At 51.7% G+C, this 22,656-nt stretch overlaps 1 protein-coding gene across 2 annotated transcripts in view; it reads left to right on the forward strand.

Moving 5' to 3' along the window:
• Nucleotides 1-22,656, forward strand: part of CUEDC1 (CUE domain containing 1) — a 92,129-nt gene that overhangs the window by 55,524 nt on the left and 13,949 nt on the right. Inside the window, exons 2-4 of one of the 2 annotated variants that reach the window (XM_049859332.1) lie at nucleotides 5,752-5,842; nucleotides 16,947-17,579; nucleotides 22,154-22,281. In XM_049859332.1, the coding sequence (XP_049715289.1) occupies nucleotides 17,244-17,579; nucleotides 22,154-22,281 (464 nt within the window). In that variant the 5' untranslated portion in view covers nucleotides 5,752-5,842; nucleotides 16,947-17,243. The remainder of the gene's footprint in view (nucleotides 1-5,751; nucleotides 5,843-16,946; nucleotides 17,580-22,153; nucleotides 22,282-22,656) is intronic. The other variant, XM_049859333.1, reaches the window with a different exon arrangement.

Raw genomic sequence — 22,656 nt, forward strand, 5'->3', positions numbered from 1 at the left:
GCAGCTACCTTTTTTTGTTGTTGTTATTGTTGTAAATATATCTATCATACTTTTGCCAATTCAGCTTTTCACATGTGTACAACTTACTGACAGCAATTACAATAATCAGCTATGCAACCCTATCCTTAATCAGTGCTATTTTTCCATCACTTTTTTTTTTTTTTTTTTTTAAGTTTTCCAGTAGTCCCTGGGTGGTACAAATCGTTAAGCACGCTGGACTACTAACCGAAAGGTTGGTGGTTCAAACTCACCCAGAGGCACCTTGGAAGACAGGCCTGGTGATCTGCTTCTGAAAGGTCACAGCCTTGAAAACCCTATGGAGCAATTCTGCTCTGCACACGTGGGGTCACCAGGAGGGGAAATCAACGGCAAGTAATAATAACAGCAAGGAAGCTTTCAGAGTCTCTGTGTGGTGCAAATGGTAAACACGTTCGTCTGCTAACCAAAAGGTTGGTGGTTTGAGTCCAGCCAGAGGAAGAAAGCCCACCCAGAGTCCACCTTGGAAGAAAGGTCTGATGATCTACTTCCAAAAAATCAGCGATTGAAAACCCTATGGAACACAGTTCTACTCTGAAACACATGGGGTCACCCTAAGTCAGAGTCAGGTGGTTTGGTTTTTCTCCTTTTTTAGGAAGCCCTTTCTGATTTAAAAAGTCCGTACTCTGTCTGTGTTCCTGCTGGGTGTGAGGGGCTGCAGCTTGCCCAGGTGTCCTCTGCAGGTGGGCTGTCCAAGCACACTTCCATGTGGGACCTGTGTGTGTCTGAGCCTGTTTTCTCGGTTGTGCAATTCTGCGCTTGCCCCACCCTCCCAGCTTCTTCCTGATAGCGAAATGCTACAGTCTTTGCTCAAGAACAAAGACCCCAAACTCACCCTGGATGTTAATGATTTTCCAGTGTGGCCACTTCCTCCTGATTTACCCTGGCTACTGTCTCATGTAGCTGAGGTGGAAACACAACTTGGGGAGAGCCCAGACTCGGGCAGGAAGGCCCTGGGGTGGGCAGAGCCTGCCAAGGACCCCTCTGCACCTGGGACTGTGCTGTGGCTGAACTGGGCTGCTCAGCTCTGAGCTGGGGTATGCCCACTCGTTTTCCATCACTGGCCATTCTACTACAGACACTCAACACGGCTGCTTCTCTCCTGCTCCAGTGTGGCTGAAGGTGGGACCATGGCCAAGCTAACTTCATGTTCAGCCTCTCTGGAGCCTCAGCTTCCCTTCTTGCCCCATGGGGCCAGAGGTGCATCATTGTAAGTGGGGCGACAGTGTAGTGAGCAGTTGGGAGGGCAGGCTTTGGGTAGAATCCTGACCCTGCCATTTCCTACCTGTGAGACCTCAAGTTCCTCGGTGCCTCAGTTTCCTCATCTGCAAAATAACAGTTTCTGCCTCTTAGGATTGTTGTAAGGATTCCGTGAGCCCTTGTGGGCAAAGTGCCTAGCACAGTGCCAGGCTCAGCCCCCTGGTGTGGGGTATGTGGAAAGGGCTTGTGGACTTTTCCCAGTGTTGTAAACTGTGAAGTGCATCATCATTTTGGACAGTCAGCACACTCAGAGTGGGAGGATGGTCTATTTTCGGATTCTTAAATGACCATGATCAGCAGATCCTGGCTACAATCCACAGATGTTTCTAGCTGTAGAAGTTGAGTTTTCGTCCTTCCCTTTTCTCTTTGTCCTTCCCCTTTAGTTATTTTGCGTGTGCACATAGATTTGTCATACGCAAAGATAGCATGACTCTGAATTCACCCCTTGTCTATGGACTATGGCTCTGGGAATCCCCGCAGCTCTGCTGTCAAGAATTCATAGACACTGAAGGACGAATCACTCTGGCAAGCAGTGCTTGAGCTGGATACATCATGTTTCAATGGTGACTATCAAGGAGCCACTGTTAGCTCAGACTCAAGGCGCTGAGGAATGTCTGGCTGCTTCTGGAAAGTCCCAGCAACTGCTTCCTCAGTAGTCTTCCCTGGTTACCTGAGGGCTATCCCTTAAGTCTGTATAACCTTGCAACCCACTTCTCAGCTGGGGTCATTCTGGCTACACCCTCTATATGACCCAGTCCCCTCACTCCTGTTCTGTGGTGGGAGGAAGGGAGCATGCTGCCCACACATCCCAGGCTGGCTGTTGCCTGGTGAGAGCAGTTGCAAGTTTGGGCCTGTGAGGTGATTTGGCAGCGTTTTTGTTTGATGACTGTTGATTAAGCTGAAGTGTGTGAACCCAATGTTTGCAGAATCGTGGTTGGCTCTGGGCTGGGGCTGGAATGAAGGAAATAGGTGTTCAGGGAAGGAGGAGGTGGCAGGGATAATCCAAAAGCCATTTGTTTGGGGCCTGAAGCCAGAGATGAGGTATTCTTGCAGATTTTTCTAAATCCACCATATAGGAACTCTTTAAACTAGATTCAGGCCCTCATGTACCTAGGAATCACCTGGGGCCTCAGGGCAGACACAGAGGACATCAGAGATGAAAGGGACCTTGGAGATCATTTAGTCCTCCCTGCCCACTATTCAGATGGGAACCTGGAAGTTCAGGAGGTAGAATAACCTCCAAAGGTTGTTCACTTGGCTGGTAATGTGATGGAGCTAAAGCCAGAATCCAGGGCTCCAAACTGCACCACCCAATAAAGTCATGGTATCATACTTTACTGTGCCTCCAAATGGCCTGGGCAGCTGGTTAAAATGCAGATCCCCAGGCCACACTCTAGAGATTCAGATTTGATAGTAGGTGGGGAATGGTGTCCTTAGCAGACACCTCAGGGGAGTCTGACGAAGGTGGTGTCCACATGGCTCTGAGATACGCTGCTATAGTGCATACAGCATTTGCTTCTTAGGCTGATAAGAAAGCACATTTGCATTTCCCTAGGCAGGTGAGCAGGTGGGTATCAGAGATGCAAACAGCTCAGGAGACCAGAGCATGAGGGGTTAAACCCGGGCTTTACATGTTGCAAGTAACTGGTGTGTAAGGATACTTTATACCCATAGTCTTTGCCAGGTAAGGTAATGATGTGTGAACGTGGTGCAGGCCTGGACAACCTCTAGGTCAGACACGACTCAGTTTTCTTATCTGTGAGATGGCTACGATAATGTAGGAGGTAACAATCTGCAGTATCGTATTACTGTGTGGATTAAATGACACGATGCAGGAGGAGTTTGCTTTGCACTCAACAGGTGGCAGGTTCTCTGGTCACGTCACGGTAATTGCCAAGGAGGAGGTGACGGCAGGCCTCTGCTGAATGATTTTCTGTAACGGACTTTTGCTCAGAATTTCACCGGTGAAATGTGTACTAAAAAAAGCATACAGAGAGGTGTATATAAATTTTTGTATGAGAGACTGACTCGATTTGTAAACTTTCACTTAAAGCACAATAAAAATTAAAAAAAAAAAGTGTGTAGATTTCTTCCAGCCCTGTGGGGCTGTGATGCAGGGGCCTCCTTTGGCAGAGGTGCCCGTTATGGTTTGTACCTAGTACAGTGGTGCCTTTCCCAGGCCCCAGACCCCCCACCTCCACCCCTAGCTCCCACACATGTCCTTGCATCCCTGGAAGGTGTCAGTGATGGGAAGAGTCAGACCGACAGGGAGTGTTTCTCCCTGTTTTCTAGAGGTGGGGAGACTAAGCCCCCCTCCCAAGGCAAAGAAGGCTGCATGTGGGCCCCTGGAGCTTCTGCCCCTTTCCATGACTGTCCCAGCCAAGGGCTTTCTCCGCATTCCCTTCCAAGAGCAGTGCCTGTGCCAGGGTGTGCCAGCCACTTCCTGGTTCTGGCCGGTCTTGCTGCTTGTCAGGTCAGCCTGACCTCAGCGCTGTAAAAACCATTCTGGGCACAGATGGGGAAGAGAGGCAGGGATTCAGGGGCCTGACCTGGCCCTGCCATCCACCTGCGGGGGGGGGGGGGAGGGGAGGAGGTGGATACCGTTAGTGCGCATTAGTGAGTGTAATTGTATTTGTAAAACACAGCTCCACAGGTAGGTGGGTGGAAGGATGGAGGGTGTCTCTCTGTGACTAGGAGAGCCTGGACTGAGCTGGTGTGTGGCAGTGAGCAGGAGCCTGTTGGTACATGCAGCACACGAGCTGGGTGTTGACGTATGCTGGTGTGTGCGCCCACACAGGGAGGGATGCAGTGTGACCTCTTTAAGCACCAGGATGGCCTCTGTGCTGCACTCTCTCCAGCTTTCCGCCCAGGACTTGCCTGATCTAGGTTCAGATCCCAGCTCTGCGGTGCTGAGCTGCGTGACTTTTGGCAACCCACTTCCTCTCTTGGCTTCAGTTTCACCATGTGGAAGTGAGAACCTGAGGTTCTTCCTGCCTTCCTAGCTGTGGCTGGCTCGAGGGCTGTGGCTGGCTCGAGGTGTGGGTATGTGGGGTCCAGGCAGTGTGAGAGAGTAAGGGCAGCGTCAGGTTGGGAGGGGACACTTGGCAGCTGGCCTGGGGCGCCCCTGGCTCTGGAAGGGGAGCTTTGGTGCTGCACAGACCGCAGGGGTGGGAGGCGAGGAGGAGGGAGCAGCCTGTGGTTGGGGGAGTAGCAGGCTTGCTGTAAGTGGCTGTAAACAATCCCATCTGCTGTCTGAGCTGGGCCCTCCTCACTCCGGGTGGAATTTCTGATGGTGTCCTGGCTGCCTGAGGAGGGGCTGGCCCTCCTTGCCACAGCTGCCGCCTTTTTTGAAGCTCAGGCATGGCCGACTCCCCCCCTCCCCCAGCCTCTGCTCCCTTGCCTTGGGCTGCATTCCTCAGCTGCCAGAAGAGGCATTTCTGAGTGGGCCACTCTGCCTGGGCTCCCACTGCCCAGAGCCCACCCCAGAGGGTGCAGACCCCCATCAAACCACCTCCTTTCCCCTGAGTGGGAGTGGGAGGCCTGTACAACCCAGGCCTGTGCACTATTCCAGTCACTTCTCCCCTGGGAAGTTTGCCTGAAGGCCAGGGTATGACAGGAGAGGGCAGAGGGGCTATTTGCCCAGCTCTCTGCTCTTCCCTCAGGAGTCCAGAGACCCCTGAGGGGAGGCCTTTGTGCTGGTCACTCGGAGGGGGGGAGCGGGCAGCACTCCAGACCTGACTCTCGGCCCAGCTGCAGACTCTGTCCCTGAGACCTATAAGGTCTGAGCACGGGATGGCCCGGGACAGTCTTGCTAACAGATGCTTCCCTCCAACTGAGAGCATCGCATGTAGGGTGCTGTGCTGTGTGAGTGTTCCACAGCCCATCATTTAATTCCCTCAGGAACCCCATATGAGAAGGTATCATTATCCCCGTTTTACACATAAGGAAACAGGCCCAGAGAAATTTTGCTGGCCCAGTAAGCAGCAGAACAGGGTGTATCTGAGATCTGCCCAGTGCTAACCTGTTGGTCGTCACTGCAGTGCTCTATGGCCTCTTACCCGAGACTCAGCACCAATAAAAACGCACTTGTGGTTTTCGCTCAGCGAGGAGCTTCCTGGCCAGACCCTGACTCTGCTCTACCGCAGGCAGTCCCCCACGCCCGTGGTCTACCTCTGAAACAGCTGTGGTCTCAGCCTCTGCTCTGTCCCTCCTCCATCACCTGCTTGTGGCCTTCAGCCTTCCCTGCACCCATCTGGAGGGGGCCGTGCCCTGACCTGGAGGGCTTCAGGCAGCACCAAAGGAGAAGCAGAGCTTGGTTCCCAGTGAGGGCTGAACTGGAGAAAGCCTGCCTAGATGGTAGCAGCAGGAAGGATTGCAAGGGCATTAAAGGCCTGGAGGCTCTGTGGTTTGCTTTCCCCTAAGATTTTCCCCCATCATCTTTTTTTTTTTTTTTAGATATTACAAAGTAGTGGTTAAGAAGAGCCTGGGCTTTGGGGCCAGGGTATCTGGATTCAAATTCTGGCTCTGCCACTGACGGTAACTTTAGGTAAGTTATTTAACCTCTCTGAGCCTTAGTTTCCTTATCTGTAAATGGGGATAGCAGTTACTTTATGCGAGGATTTCATGAGGTAATACCTGCTAAGTGCTTAGAAAGTACATGTTGTTGTCGTTTGTTGCCGTGGAGTCAGCTCTGACTCAGCGTGGGCCTGTGTACAACAGAATGAAACGTTGCCCCTTCCTGCACCATCCTCATAATCATTGCTATGCTTGAGCCCATTATTGCAGCCACTGTGTCAGTCCAACTCATTGAGGGTCTTCCTCTTTTTTGCTGACCCTCTACTTTACCAAGCATGATGCTGTCCTCCAGGGATTGGTCCCTCCTGATAACATGTCCAAAATAAGTGAGATGAAGTCATGCCATCCTCATTTCTAAGGAACATTCTGGCTGCATGGTGCATAGTAAGTGCTCGCAAGTATTTGCTGTAATTATTATTAAAAAGTAACTCATGTCTGTTGTAGAATATACACGTGCAGAAAATCACTGGCAGTACTATCACTTTGGTGTACTTTATAGATTACTTGCTTATTTTCAATTAATAAATGAACACAAATCAAAATTTAAAAGACATACAAGGATTTACAGTGAAGTTTTCCTGATCTTTTTCTTGTGACCCAGTTTCCCTCCCCAGAGGAAACTAACGTTATCAGTTTCTTGTGATTCCTTTCAGAGACTGTGCTTGTGTGCTTGCATGCGCTCTCTATATACACACATACGAATATGTGTGTATACTGCAGGGTTGCTGTGAGTCAGAATCGACTCCACAGCAGCGGGCTTAGTTTTTGGTTCTTTTTGCTTATATACATACATATACACATACGTACCACGATGCACTGTAGTATAGTGACTGCAGTCGCTGCTTAGTGCCTTGTACTGTTAGGTCTTAGAGACTATTCCATGTAAATGCATATAGAGATGCCTCGTTTTTGTTTACTGTTGTGTGTGTAGTATTGAAACCCTGGTGGCATAGTGGTTAAGTACTATGGCTGCTAACCAAAAGGTCGGCAGTTCAAATCTACCAGGCACTCCTTGGAAACTCTGTGAGGCAGTTCTACTCTGTCCTATAGGGTTGCTACAAGTTAGAATTGACGGCAATGGGTTTTTGGTTGTATAGTATTCTATATGTACATATACATATATTCTATTATATATATATAGTTGCTGTTGGCTGCCGTTGAGTTGGCCCTCAACTCATGACGACCCCATGTGTTACAGAATAGAACTGCTTCATAGGATTTTCTTGGCTGTAATTTTTACAGAAGCAGTTCGCTAGGTCTGTCTTCCATAGAGCTACTGGGTGGGTCCAAACCCCCAACATCTGGGTTAGCAGCTGGTCTCAAACTGCTTGCACCACCCAGGCTATGTATATATTGTTATTATTGTTGTTAGGTGCTGTTGAGTCGGTTTCCACTCATAGCAACCCTATGTGACAGAGTAGAACTAGATGATGACAGTATACCATGATCTAAATGGACATTTAGAGTGTTTCCAATCTCCTGCTGTTAAATTATTGCAGGAACATCCTTATGCATTTACCAGGCACATGTACAAATATATCTGCAGGTAAATTTTGCAGAAGTGGAATTCATGGATCAGAGTGGGTACAAATTGTGATAGTGTAGGGGTTGGGGACAGGGGTTGTGACTACTGCTCCCAGCGTCTTTCCATACCCACCCTGAGCATCTCTCCCTAACCCTGGGTCCCTTGACCTGGATTCCCTGGGCATGCTCAGCACTGAATCCTTGGCAGGCTGTTTACCTGTCCCAGGGTCCATAGAAGTCTCCTGCTGCCGCCCAGACTTCTGGGCTCAACCCCAGACCATGCTGGCACAGCCTGTGGAAGGGTGGTCAGCTGGCCTGCCTGCTGGAAAGGCCCCTCCTCCTGGAGAAGCTGGGCCTGGGCCAGCATGAACTCATGCCTGGAGCCAACCCAGCCTTGCTGCTGACCCTGCACCCAAGTTGCCAGCAATCCCCTTCTCCCAGTCTAGGCCATTTCCATTCGTCCCAGGTACATACACACTCCTGCTAGCCCAGAGCAGTAGGCTCCCCAGGGCTGTGGCACCTGGGTGGGGTGGGGCAGTGGGGTGCAGGTGCCCCCACCCACCCACTCTATACACTGAGCTTAGATTCTTCCCAGGTGCCTGGGTTGAGTGTCTTGGCTGAGTTGGTGGTGTTTGTTGATGGAGAGAGGATTGTTGTGGAAATAGTCACCAGCCAGCTCAGGTAGAAGTGGAAAAGAGTTGGTTGCTCAGGCAACTTGACAACTTTGGCAGGGTAGGAAGAGGCTTTTGTAAGGAAACTGCCATGACTCTGTTTTTTATTCTGGATGAGACTTTACCTGCAGCCTGCTCCTCTCCTGGACACAAGCACCATCCCTATAACTCCAAGGCAGCTAGGCACCTCTAGGCTCTCCAGGGCGACTCTGCCCCTTTAGGGTTCAGTTCACCTTACTGTTGTTGAGTTACTGCTTTATGCTGGTCCTGTGCTAGGCTCCAGGGAGTACAGAGAGGTAGTCAGCCTTGATGGATTCAGAGTGTGGGTTATGGAGTCAGACATCCTGGGTTCACATTTCAGCTGGGCCACTTAGCTGTGTGACCTTTGACAAGTTCCTCAACCCTTCTGTGACTCATGTTTCCATCTATAAAATGGAAATAACAATAATATGTACCTTGTAGGGTGAAGAGAGTTAACATACGGAAGGCATTTGGGATAGTGCCTGGCGTGTAAGGAAGCAGGCAATAAATGCTAGCTATCATTATCACTATTATTACCATTATTTTACCAAGATGACACGTTACTCATGCCTGGGGAGCTTCATTTTGGATCTTTCCAACTGGAAGGCAGAGTTGGCTTCTTGATGGAGCCGTTTACAGCAGCCAAGCTCGATATTTGGGCCTCAGGAACAGAGACAAGCAATGGTGTGCCTCAAGGGCCTTTCCTTCCATGGGGAGTACCTTATTAACCACCCCCGCCTTGAGACCTCTTGCTCTAGTTCCTGCCTCAAATCCTCCCTCCCCCACTGGCTACAGACCTGAACACAAAAGTTGAGGCAGAAGAGAAAATGTCTTCTTTTTCTTCAGATTTTAGAAGTTTTTTTTTTTTTTTTTTTTTAAGAATACCCCAGCCCTACCCAGATTGGACTAAATGAGGAAGGTAGGGAAGGGGCAAGGAGTTGTTCAGTGCACGTGGTGCACAACTGCACATGGCATGCCTGGGAAGGCAGGTACTGCCCCCAGCCCTCCCCTCTCCTGGCAGTGCCGCTGGCTGGGCTTGGAAGCTGTGCTCTCTGGGTGGTAGTGGGGCTTCTCAGTAGCCCTTCTTCCTCCTAGCAAAAGGCCTCAAGCATCTTCTTATCAGATCCTCATGTTTTACAGATAAAGAAGAGGTGAGTGGCCAACACAAGGTCACACAGCAGGGCATGGCAGAGCTGAGTCTATCTCTTCCTCTGCCTCCTCTGGAGTCCACCCTGGCCTCCTTTCCCAGATGGCTGTGCCTGAGGTCCCCTCTGCCCTCCGTGGCTGCCCTGGGGGTGGGCACAGGTGTGGCTGTCCAGCAGCCCTGGGGGCCTCAGATGAGGCTGGCTTTGTGGCAGCCCCAGCAGCTGTGGCTGTTTGGGCTGAGTTGATAATTTATGAGCCGAGTTTCCATTAAGCTGTTTCCGCGCCTTGGGCAGGAGCGGGAGGCTCGGCATTTAAAGGTCATTCGGCTTTTGAAGCTGCAGCGACATTAATAGCTTGGGAAGAAAACAAGCCTGTGCAGGGGCAGGAGGACAAGGCGTCTCTGTCAGGGCTGCCTCTCCTCCCCACTGGGGTCAGGCACACACACACACCCTGAGACCCTCTCTCTGTCTCTTGCTCTTTTCCCCTCTTTCCTCCTTTCTCCCCCTTTTGAGACCTCTTCAGCTCAGGCAGACTTCCCTGCACCCCGCCCCCACCGCATCTGAGGTGAGAGTTGGACGAAGATGCAGCTGCCCTGGGCCCAGCAGCTTCTCCATTAACGCTGCCATTACCCACTTGAGGTTTCCCCAGGACTTAACCATGGTTACACAAGCGTCCCAAGGGTCATATGACCTCATTCTGGCCCTGCTGGCTTTTGCAGCCTGGATTCCTGATGAGACAAACTAAGCCCGGGCCTCGTCTTCTCATACGGGAAATGAAAGGGCTGGCAAGCTGGTTGCATCTTGCATGCCAATTCTAATCACTTGGTAGTGGCTTGTCCAGAGTGTGATGTTGAAAAGGGTTCTGAGGCAGTAGGACAAGAACACCTGGATGGAGTAGTGATGTCTGCCAAGGACAAGGGGTAGAAAGTGGTGGGAAATGAGCCATGTATTTTCCACCTTGGGGCTAAATGATTTTGTAGGATAGTTTCCAACTCTTGAGAGCCTGGGATTCTGAGACCCCTCAGGGTTAGGAGGTTCCTTTCCCTTTTGGTCAGTCTGAGAGTGGAGGTGGGGCACACCCTGGGGGCCTGGGAGAGAAGCTGCTCTGTTTGTCCTTTCCCTGGGAGCAGCCATGACCCGAGCGCTGACATGCCACCTAGTGGCCTGGCATGGCGGTGCCAGAGGGCTGGGCTCAGATCTTAAGAGCCAGTGAGTCCCTCTGCAGGTAGGGATCATGGCAATCACAGATGGATCACAAGATCCAGGATCTCTTCCTGGGGCGGGGGGGTTTCAGAGGAGGAAGCCAGGGATGTGCAGGGACGGATTTGGCCTGGGCTAGTCCCCTCCTTCCAGAGGAGAACACAGAGTGGCCCTTGGGAAGTAGGAAAGTGCTGGTGATTGGGATCCCTGGCCTCCCAGCCCCTACCACCTCCCAAGGCCTCCTGCTGTAAACCCCATCTTTCAGGGTTGGACCCTGGTTCTTCTAGAGGGCAGAGTGGAAGGTCAAGAAGGACCCTGGAGGGGTCACCCTCCTGCTCTCAGGAGCTGATGCGGGCTTGAAAGGGGATTGACTAGCCATCTGCCTTGTGTGCTGGGGAGGGGGCCCCCAGGGCTGGCAGCAGAAGGCTTACAGGACCTTAGCCATGTCATCGGACTGCCTTGACCTCAGTCACTTTGTGAAGTGGGATATTAATACACACCCCTGACCCCTGTATACTTTATAGATTTGTTAGGAGAAGTAAATGAAAATGTAGAAGAGAAAGGGCTTTGGAAATGAAAAAGCCTCTTCTCTCCCCTCCCCACAAGCCATTGCTATGAGCCAGAGGAAGAAGGGAAGGGAAGAAAACCCAGTTATTTCACTCTCCATCTTTCCTTCTCTTTCCTATTTATCCACCTAACAAATACCTATCTGGGCACTGTTTCAGGCGCCAGGGATACAGCAGTGACTAAAACAAAGACCCTGCCCTCATGGAGCTTAAATTCTAGCAGGGAAGATAGTCAGTGACAACTAAATATAGCCTCTCTCAGGTGGTCTGCTTTATGAGGAAAGCAAAGCAGGGTAAAGGGTTAGGGGACATGGGGAGGGGGTGGGTGGTGTTGCCTCTCTGATAAGGTGACGCTTAAGCATCAGAAGGGAGGGAAGGAGGGAGCTGTGTAGATATGTGGGGGAGAACATGGCAGGTGGTGGAAGGAGTAAGTTCAGAGGCCCTTCGATGGGAGTGTGCTTTGCTTGTTGGTGGACTAGCAAGGATCCAAGGTGGCCAGAGCAGAGAGAGTGAGGGAGGGGGTCGACAGCGAGGTCCTAGAGGTGGCACAGGCAGGACCACGTGGGGCCAGGTGGGTTGAGGTAAGGCTCTGGGTGTGTTCTGAAGACATGGGAGCCATTGAGGGGCTTGGAGCAGAAGAATGTCATGACCACTGTGATGAATAGTCCGTAGGGAGGCAAGTGGGGGAGGCAGGGAGACAGGCAAGGAGTGGTAGTGGAGGACGCAGTGAGGAGTGGCCAGATTCTGGAATCATTTTCAAGATAGGAAAGACAAGATTTGCTGCAGATTGGATGTGGAGTGTAAGAAAGAGAGACTCCAGAGTCTTTGGCCTGAGCCAGATGGAGGTGCCATTAACAGAGCTGGGGAAGGCTGTGGAGGAGTGAGGTGGTTCGATGGACCTGTTAGCATTGGAGCTGCTATTAGACTTCCAAGTGGAGGCAGCAGGTAGGGTGTGCAAGTGTGGGGTGGAGGGGAGAGTGCACAGGTGATGTCAGCTGTAGAGAGAGAAACTCAGCAGCCCATGTTCAGTGTATAGACGGCATTTAAAGCCACGGGATTGGGTGAGATTGCTCAGGGAGTGAGTGTAGTTGGGGAAAAAGTCCAAGGCTGGTCCCTGAGTCCATGCCAACCTGTCTTATTGGTGCTTACTTAGTGCCAGGCACCCGTGTAAGTTCTATCACAACACCGCTTCCAACTACGTATTATCCCCGTTTTTTTACAAAGGAGTAAACTGAAGTTTGGAGAAGTGAAATAATTTTTCCCAAAATCACACAGCATTACTAGGCCCAGTGAGAACGTGAACCCAGGAGTCTGGCTGCCAGGCTCTCACATCCACATGTGGACCCTACCCTGGTCTTGATGGGCAGGCCCTCCTCATGCCCGGCTGGGATGACCTTGGGCGAGATCGAGAGAGCAACACTGGGGCAGCTTGCCCACTCCTGGAGTGACTCAGGTCTTGGCCAACCGTACTTCTGCTAGGAGTGGAGGCTGGCCATTCACTGCCCTCCCAGGCCTGGATTCCTTCATGGGGAGGTGGAGGCCTGCTCTGGGCCTGGCTCCCAGGGACCCAGGGGAGGATGGGTGTGTGGTTTCTGCTTCCCAATCCCAAATCACTCACAATAGTGGGTTGAGGAGTCTTTAAGTAAGCCTCCAAGAGCCTAACAGGCCCAGCGGGGTTACTTCAGTTCCTTTTTCAGATGAGTCAGGGGTTACCTCCCTCTCTTCCTGTGCTAGTGCCCAGCAGCTGGGGTTCAGAGAGGTAGAGTGGTTTCCCCAAGGATGCAGAGCCGACCAGATCTCACCACTTGCTGTCGTCTGGGTCACGTTTCTTCTGCTGGAATGTTGGTGCTCCGGAGCCTGGGACACTGGTGGCTGCATTTTAGAGGCTTCTTGGCTCTGAGCCTTGTAAGCCTTATGCAGCATTTTTGGCTCTTAGGAACAGCCACTCCTGGGTTCTAATTCTGCCCTCTTCACATTGCTTGTGTGACTTTGGGCAAGTTACCTAACTTCTCTGAACTTGTCTCTGCAGCTATAAAATGGAGACGATAACACCTATCTGGTGGAGTTGTAGTAACGACTAAACGTGTAAGCACCTGGCACTGTGCCCGACACAGGCTCGGTAAACCTAGGTTGCCTGCCTGTCTTAATTCTCTCATATGCTTTAAATTGCTTTTCATTTGAGCAGTGCTGATTGCAAAAGCCATCCTGGCATGGATGACTTCCCACTCCCAGCCCTGGCCCCCAACTCTGTCCTCTTCGAAGTGTGAGCCTTGCCTGGTGCTAATCACAGGCAGCCCGGCTTTTGGAGTCTATAAGTCCTTGTAGAGTCCTGTGGAAATTGTACTTCTGTAAATTGAATGCTCTTTCCCTGTTTCTGAGCCCACTGTCTCCTCATCCGATAGCTGCCCTTTGATGGAAAAGTCTAGGCTTTGCCGTTATTCACTTTGTGTCCTTGGGCAACCCTCCTAGTCTTGGGTCTCAGTGTCTTCACCTCTAATGGGGAGGGGATGTAGGGCTGCATTGGAGGTTTTCAGCCTCTCACATGTCTGGGCACGCACACAAAATGATATTTCCAGGGCTCTGCCTGGGCTAAATGGAAGAGGGTGGTTGAGCTACAGTGTCTTCAGCTGCCCAGGCCAGCCAGGCCCCCCCGCCCCCAGGGCTGCAAGGATGAGTATCTCTTTCCAGATGGCTGAAGGAATTCCAGGGGTTAACATCCAGATGCTGGGGAAGGGTCCTCTAGAATTCCCTCAGCCCACCCTGGGGAGCAGCTTGGCCAGCACACCAGCTTTTCCTGGCATCTTTACCAGCCTTTTGGGGCAGTGGAAACAACAACAGTGCTGCTAACCACGGGCCAGGTACTGTGCTGAGGATGATCTCATTTAATTCTCCTAGAAGCCCCATAAAAGGTAGGGACAGATGAGGGCATTGGGCCACAGGGAGGCTAGGAGGTGCATAGGAAGTCACACAGCTGGAGAGTGGCAGAGCAGAATTCCAGTCTGGGTCTAAACACTGCATACTTAACTGTGAGTGGTTGAGTGCAAGCAGGCTTGCCTCCTGGGGGCTTCCCGGCACTCAGAGGCCCAGAGCCTGAGGGCAGGTCCAAACCAAAAACCAGACTCGTTGCTGTAGAGCGGATTCTGACTCACAGTGACCCTAAAGGACAGACTGGAGCTGCCGCATAGGGTTTCCAAGGCTGTAATCTTTACAGAAGTAGGCTGCCATATCTTTCTCCCACAGAGTGGCTGGTAGGTTCAAACCACCGACCTTTCCCTCAGCAGCCAAGCACTTAACCACTGCCACCAGGGTTCCTGAGGACAGGTCCAGAGGGCTGTTAATGGAGAAAACGTGGGCCCTACTATCTTCCTTCTTCCTCCCCAGGGTGGGCCGGGTTTTAGCTTCTTTCTCCAGAGACCACCCTGGGCAAAGTGAGAGGTCCTGTCATCTTTCATACTAAGTTACTAGAAGGGCAGGGAGGTGTTGCTTTTACTTAGAGGCCTTAGCACAGGCCCTGGCTCTGGGTGATTACACCAGGAGCAGCAGACAGCGGTCCAGGGCACTGGCTTCTGGGGCCTCCCTGGCCCTGGGGTTTGCATTAGAGACCTTCAGACAGGTCCTTGGAGCCCAGGGCAAAGGCAGCCGCCAGGGTGGAGCTATGCCTTGGAAGGCGTTTTGGCGGAGCTGGGCAGCACCTTCCTCCTTTCTAATGTGTCAGGGTTGGTGAGAGGTGACTCTGTATGTGTGTGTGTGGCGGGGGATGGGACGTGTTGGGGTGTTTGAAGCCGGCTGTGGGAAGCCAGTTCATACTTGGCTACCTTCCTATGTTCATTGTCATCCAAAAGTCTTGAAAGGATCATTTGAGGTGGCCCCTCTGTCTCCTTGTGAAGTGGCTTTGGCTTCTCTGGGCTGTGACTTGCTCATCCGGAAAGAGATGGGATGGAGGGAGTTGAATAATCAATCAAGCTTCCCCCAGACACCAGAGTACTACTCAGTATTAACAATGGTGAAGTAGATTTGTATGTTCTGACATGGAAAGGTGACCACAAGGTAGTATCAAGTGGGGAAAACAAGTTGTATAGTAGAATTTATGGTTTGGTCACATTTCAGTAAAAAAATTCATAAATTTGATAGCATATGCACAGAAAAAAGTATCTAGACGTATACACACACACACACACACACAAGAATGTTAGCAGGTTTTCTTGGGGGTGGGAGGGGATTATAATTTTGTAACATCAGGGTCTGGAGGGTAGACCGGGCCCATGTGCTTTCTGGTTTCACATTCTCACATAAAGCCTACTTCGCTGGGACTAGGCAGATGCTTGAAGCTACTGGGGGTGGAATATGAGGTACCATTTTAGAACTGAGGGGACTGGCCTAAAGTGACAGAGGGAAGGAACCATTGGCAGTGATGGGTCTTCTGAACCCCATGTGAGGGAGAGTCCCTCCCAGCACCTTCCTGCACCCCCAAGCCCCTCTGGTCTCATCTTTCTCACACCATCAGCTGTTTGACAAGAACAGTCTCATCTTTCTCATGCCCTGGCAAGAAAGAGCATCACGTTGATTTGCTCACATGAACATTTCCATGTCAGCTGTTAAGGTTATGACCCCAGGTCCTAGAAAAGTGAAAACACGTTTACACCTGTTTCCTCAAACTTGAGTCTCTTTTGATGGAAGATACAGCAGCGACTTTTGTACAATTAACAGAATTACTGTAAATCTGATGATAAGCATGAGAAAGCCAGAACTTGACGTTTTTAGACCCACTCAGCTCTCAGTTCTGCACTAACAAAAACTGCTGCCTCCACCGTGATTTACATGCCTGCTTCTGAGTGGGCTTGGCAACTTCCCATCACAGATTTAGGTCCCTAATCATGCTTGATTTCCAGACCTTTCCATACAGGTTCCTCAGGCACACTGTGCCAGGGCTGGGGAATGGCATCCTGGTTGGCTGGGGCAGGGGGACTGGATTTGGTTGAGATAAGAACAGAGTTTATGGTGAATATGGTTTCAGAAGACAGCTTTGAGAAGAGGGGGGTCCAGAAGAAACCCCTAGGGTATTTTGTTTTAATATTAAGGCCACGCAGTGTTACATAAAAGCAAATCTGCATCTCTGGTATAATTAATGAAAACATCAGTATGACATGGGGGTGAGGTGAATGAACTCCAGGGATTGGCAGTATTGACAATGTCATCAAGTCTCTCTGTTTCCCTCTGTTGGGCTGGTGCTTCTCTGGGGCTGGACTGAGTTTTAAGGGCCTGACATGAGTTCCCTGAGTGGGAACTGGGCTTCCTCTATCAGCCCAGAGTACTTCAAGGGTAGAAAATATATCTCCTCTCTCAGGCTAGAAGCTCCTGGTGACACTGGGGAGTCCTGCCTCTCTGTATCCCCCAAACTCTTCCGGTGGAACTCTGCATTAGTGTGCTAGGTTAACACCCTTGACAGTAGAGCCATGATGTTAGGGCAGTGATGTGGGGAGATGAGGGAAGCAGGGGCTGGAAGGGTGGGAGACCAGAGGGGCAGGATGTTGCCCCGTACAGACCACCCCCCCATTCAAGTTCTCAGGAATCCTTGGCAATATGTGTAGTGGTTGAGACTAGTGGCTCTGGGTTCAAATCCCAGGTTGTCCCCTTAGCATCCATGCCTCAGTTTTCCCATGTGCAAAATGGGAATACTAGCAGCTGCCTCACAGTGTTGTCAGGAGTTAGCTCACACAGAGTGTTTGGGATGGTGCCTGGCACACAGTAAGCTCTTGCTAACTGGTACCTCTCCTGTGCTGGCAAAGAACTGGCAGTTTAATTATTGCAGCTGGAGAGAGCAAAAAGAACCAGCTCTCACCTTGGCGTGGTAGAGGTCTCCCCTGCCTGCCCTAATTTCCTAAAAACCACCCCTTCACCTGAACTCATCTCTTTGCCTCTGCCCCTCACTCTGTCTCCATTGGTTCTAGGTGGGACCCTCCGTGCAGCTGGTGCCAGGATGCCCCAGGGGTGTGGATGACCGGCTGTGCAGACCTCACTCGGCCCAGGCCTGGATGCCGTCGCCCAGAGAGGACCGCTCCTCAAGGGCAGCCTGTGGGCCCACACGTGTAGCCTCTTGACCGGATTCCCACCCAGCTGCCTCAGACGCCTGGGAGCTGCTGGAGGGAGTATCTGGAGCCTGCTGCTCAAGGGCCTGACAGTGGAGGGAGCCGGGGAAAGGGACCTCGCTGCTGGCTGGAAACATTTTCCCCAAGCGGCTCCGCAAAATGACCAGCCTGTTCCGCCGGAGCAGCAGCGGCGGTGGTGGGGGCGGCGGCGGGGGCGCGCGTGGCGGCGGGGGCACCGCTGGGGCCCCCACGGCACAGGAGCTCAACAACAGCCGGCCCGCCCGTCAGGTGCGCAGGCTCGAGTTCAACCAGGCCATGGACGACTTCAAGACCATGTTCCCCAACATGGACTACGACATCATCGAGTGCGTGCTGCGCGCCAACAGCGGCGCTGTGGACGCCACCATCGACCAACTGCTGCAGATGAACCTGGACGGGAGTGGTGGCAGCGTCTATGAGGACAGCTCAGATTCAGAGGACAGCATCCCCCCGGAGGTAGTTCGCCAGGCGCTGGAACAACCGTGTAGACCTCTTGGAGGACCTGGGTTATTCCCCTGCCTGGATTCTAACTAGCAAGCAACCTTATTTCTCTTAAGGAAACTTTACCCAAGCCAGTCAGTGGCCATACTGTATTGGCAGAAATAATGCATATATTCAACAAACACAGCACCTTCTTAGGGATATGCCAGGCACAGTGCTGTGGAAACCCTGGTGGTGTAGTGGTTAAGAGCTAAGGTTGCTAACTAAAATTTCGGCAGTTTGAATCCATCAGCTGCTCCTTGGAACCCCTCTAGGGCAGTTCTATTCTGTCATTTAGGGTTGCTGTAAGTCAGAATCGACTTGACGGCAACAGATTTGGTTTTGTTTTTTTTGGGTCCCATCCCATACTGAATCTCAGTTTCCAGGTCTGGAACCCTGTAACCTGTGTTTTTCAGGAAGGCTCTTTTTGAACCTGGCTATGGGTATGCACATTAGCTAAGTCTGACCAAGTTTCTCCCCTCACAGAGCTTACAGTCCAGTGAGGAACAGAGGCAAGACTCAGGCAGGGACAGCCGTGCATGGTAAGTGCGGTGATGGGTGAAGGAGAGGCAGCAGAGAAGAAGGGGAGGCTTCCCAGAGGGAGAGATGGCTCAGAGGAGACCCCAAGAAGAGCGAGGAGTGCAGGAGAGGATACGCAGGAAACAGGCCAGCTCACTGGAAGGCTAGGAGGCGGAGCATAGCATGACATGGTGAAGAAGTGGCAGCAGGTCCATCTTGTCAGGATCCTAGAGCGAGAGGAAACAGGGAGGTTTGAACCTTGCCACCGTCTGCCCCTTGTTCCACTGGCCTAGCTGATGAGAAAATGAGTGGGACTATATCCCTAAGGTGCTACTGAAAGGGATGTTGCGTCAGATGTGCCCCTTCGATCCTTATGACTGCAGAGTGATGGAGGTGGGAGTCAGTGATACTCAAGCAGTCCTGCACCCCTCTCACCAGGGACGTGGCTAGGGGAGAGGGGCCACCAATGCATCAAGGTTCACCTGCCGGGGGTGGGGAGGAGGTAGCTGTCCCTCCCCCATCCCTGTAATACCTGCAGTGCTGAGTACAGAAGGTATGACAAGGCACACAGAGTGTCTGTGAGAGGGTCACTGCCTTCGGGGTGCTTGGACATGCAACCATAGGCAAGATGGAAAGACCCAGCAGGTGGGATTTAACTCTGCTTTTTATTGAGTCCCATCCTGTGCTGGCCACTATCCTAAATGCTTTGCATATATTGGAGCCCTGGTGACTCAGTGGTTAAAGAGCTTGGCTGCTAACCAAAAGGTCAGCAGTTCGAATCCACCAGCCTCTCCTTGGAAACCCTAGGGGGCAGTTCTGCTCTGTCCTGTAGGGGACACTATGAGTGGGAACTGACTCGAAGGGAATGGGTTTGGTTTTTTGGTGGTGTCTAATTTCCAAAAACTTTGTGAGGTGGTATTATTATCATTTTCATTTACAGTGAGAAAACTGACACTCAGAGTCCTTCTCAGCACAGCCCTAGAGGTAGTCACTCTCCATCAGTCAGTCATCTGACAGGGCTGACTGCTCTCCCTCCTTTAGTGGGTGCCGCCTGGGACTTCTCTCTTCAGGTGGAGGTGAAGCTCTGTGAGGGCAGCGATGTCTGGCTTACCCCTCTGTTGCCTGCAGCACTCAAGGATGCTTCTGTACATAGCAGCAGGAAGTCAGGAGATGTTTGTTGAATGAATAAATGCTGCTGCTGTCTTTGCACAGCTTTCTACTGTCTCTTTCTCTGGGAGACTTCTCCTTTGACCTGCCAGGATGAGCCCACTGGAGGGAGTGTTGGAAAACCCAGATCCACTTTGGAAAAGAGGGGTAGGGCTGAGAGAGAGAGAGAGAGAGTGTGTGTGTGTGTGTGTGTGTGTGTTTGCAAATATATCCTTTAAGTGTGAGCTGGAAAGGTACAGGTCTTTGCAACCTTGGCCTTTTCTACAGTCTCCATTTATTCCAACAGTCTGGCAGGTAGAATAATGTTTCCTCCTTTGTCTGTGGCACCATCCCCCAGGAAGGCCTGCCATGTGTGTGCTTCTGTTTTTCTAAGAGTCTTGCTTTCTGGATTGCACCCCTCCCCTCCCTTGGCTGGTTCCCCAGCCCCCCCACCTTTGGAGCTCTGCCTAGGCTCATTGGCTGGCAATTCCTGAGCCAGAGGAAAGTGCTCTGGAAAATTTGTGAGCGGCAGCTGGAGTGACAATAACTGCTGACTGGAAAAAGTCCCCTCACTGGGGGCTGATGGATGGTGGTCTGGCCCGAGGGGTATCCTTGACATGGAGAAATATCTCCTGCCAGATAAATGGCCCAGGCCCTGCCCGCTAGAGCACCTGGCAGGCATCCATCACCCACACTGAGTTAAGCCAGGAGGCCGCAGGACCAAAAACTTCAGCACCTGTAGAACCAGAAGAACAACCGCACTGTGGTTGGTGAGGGTGGGGAGGCGGGGCAGGGGAGGCCAGAGATGTGGCTGGGGTTACTCTCCCTGGAGACGCGGGATCAGCCTTTCATTCCAGAGCGTGCCTGGCCCACCGCCTGCTGCCTTGGCGTTTCCCAGTCTGGTCCAGGAGCCTCTGCTGAACGTCTGGTTGCTGCAGCCCCAGGAGGCTGCACAGACGAGCTGGAGCAGCTAAGAGGGGAAAGGCCTTCTAGTGTGGCTGTGGAGGGGTGGAGGTCAGAGGAAACCCTTCAGCAGCTTTCTTCTGGGAACCAGTCCTGTTGAGCTCTTCTCTCCTCACCCATCTCCCTCAGACCAACCTCAGTGGGAACAGGCTAGGTCAGCCATGGAGAGAGGAGAGGGCAGCCTCCAGGAGTTGGCCCCCATGCCACAGCCTGAAACCTGTCCCTCAGAGCAGAGGGGGCCAGGAAGTGGGGAGTGTGCGCTGGGGGACACAGCAGCAACTTCTTGTGAGCCCCTCTCCTGTGCTGGCACTGTGCCAGACACCAGAGGCACATCACTTAACTGGAACAGCACTTCCAGCGGTCTCTCTCTGCCTGGTTTTCCTCCTGTGGAAATTTGGGGTAAGCAGAGCAATGGCCTGCAAACAGCCACATACTTCTTTTCCTGCAGAAGCATCTGTTTGAATACTTTCTGCCTCAAAGGAAGGAACGTTAGAGCATTCCAGGGCAGGAGGCCTCCTTAGGCTGGGCTGGCTGTGTGTGCACAGAGCATGGGCGTGTTTGTGTGTGGGGGGGTGGTGTCCACAATTCTGTGTGCTCATCCATCCTCTCGTCAGGGAGGCCCTGTGCGTCCCTGTGTGCCTAGGCAGGGCTGGGCTCAGGACAGAGGTGTGCTGGCATAGCCTGTGCCAGCCCAGGTCTGCAGAGGTGGAACCAGAGATAGCTTTAGCAGTGACTTCTGCAGATGCACTTGGGATCCAAACGTGAGGCCTGGTGACTCTAGGGCTGCTTCGTAGCCTCTGAGCCCTTTGATCCTGAGGACCCTCTGAGGGCCCAGCCATGTTCTCTGGTTTTGGAGGCAATAGAAGCAGCTGTGGGGAGGGGATGAAAGGGGAGGAGCAAGGGGCTGCTTGGGGCATGTGGTATGAGGATCTCCTGGTCAGTGGCTGCTTCCTGCCCCAGGCTCCTCTGTGGACCTCTGGGGAAGGATCTAGGTCAGTCCAGGTAGCAAGAACACCTGCCTTTGCCCAGCCATTGGCCTCTCCCAACCCCCCTTCCTGGCTCTCAGATGAAGAGAGGAGTCGGGAGGGAGAGCAGACTTCCTGGGCATCCTCCTTGCGACTGCCTGCCCTGAAAATCCAACCTGGGTGTGCAGGCAGTGTGCCTGAAGGAGGGACCCTTGCTGGGGAGTCAGGGGACCATGGATCAAGTTGAAGACCTGATTTTAAAAACAGGGTATGGCTTTTGCCATGTCACTCAGTTTCTTTATCTGTAAAATGGGTATAATGATCCATATCCTGCCTCACCGGGTTGTTTGAGGCTAAGGTGAGATGATACATGTGGAAGTACTTTGAGAGAGGGTTTGAATGCGGTTTCTTTAAAACAAACAAAAACCTAAGTAAAGTTATTTATTAAAAAATAACACGCATATAGAAGAGTATACAAATCCGAAGGGTGCCGCATAGTGATTGTTCACAGAGTGAACGCAGCCACGTTACCAGCACCCAGATCAAGAAGCAACATCATGAGAACCTGGAGTCCCCCTTGTACCTCTTCCCGTCCTTACCCAGCCCCACAAAGGTCCCCACTGCTCCCACTTCTGTTGTGTGTATTTGTTACTTGTTTTGCCTGTTTGAACCTCACTTAGATGGATAATGCTGCTCTGAACATTCTTTTGGGGATATGTACTTTCATGTCTGCTGAGTATGTTGGAAGTTAAGGGAGGGTCACAGGTAGCCATGTGTTTAGCTTTAGCAAATATGCCCACACAGTTTCCCAGAATGGTGGTTGTATCAGTTTACACTGCCACCAGTACGTGCACAAGAGTTCCCTTGCTATACACCCTTGCCCATACTCAGTATTATCTGAACGTTCTTTAAATTCAAGGAACTATTGTTAATATTTTTTGTTGTCTTCTGATTTAGATCTTGGAAAGGACTTTAGAGCCTGATAGCTCTGATGAAGAGCCCCCGCCAGTGTACTCCCCACCAGCCTACCATATGCACATGTTCGACAGGTCTTACCCTCTGGCTCCCCCTACTCCACCTCCAAGGTGAGAATTCATCTCGTCTCAGAGCACAGGGTGGTGGGGAAGGGGATCTGGGGCAGCGTAAGTACAAACGCAGCTGGGAACTTGGCTGGACCCCACAGTATGCTATTCCACCAAAAACAGGCCTCTACCGAAGCAAGAGACATTTCAGCTAGACACCAAAGAGAACTTTCAGAATGTAAGGATTACAAGAGCAAACATTTACTAAATTCCTACTGTGGGCTAAGTGCTGTGCTGAACACCATACGTGACAGTTAAATAAGGCTCAGGCTCTGCTTTCTGGGAACTTTTGTCAAGTGAGATGTCAGAGCGGGAATGACAAAAGCATGGAATGTATACTGACGTTTTCCTTCTCAAGCCCATGGCAGATATTATTAA

The sequence above is a fragment of the Elephas maximus genome, chromosome 19 (genome assembly GCF_024166365.1).
Source record: "Elephas maximus indicus isolate mEleMax1 chromosome 19, mEleMax1 primary haplotype, whole genome shotgun sequence".
Classification (NCBI taxonomy): Eukaryota; Metazoa; Chordata; class Mammalia; order Proboscidea; family Elephantidae; genus Elephas; species Elephas maximus.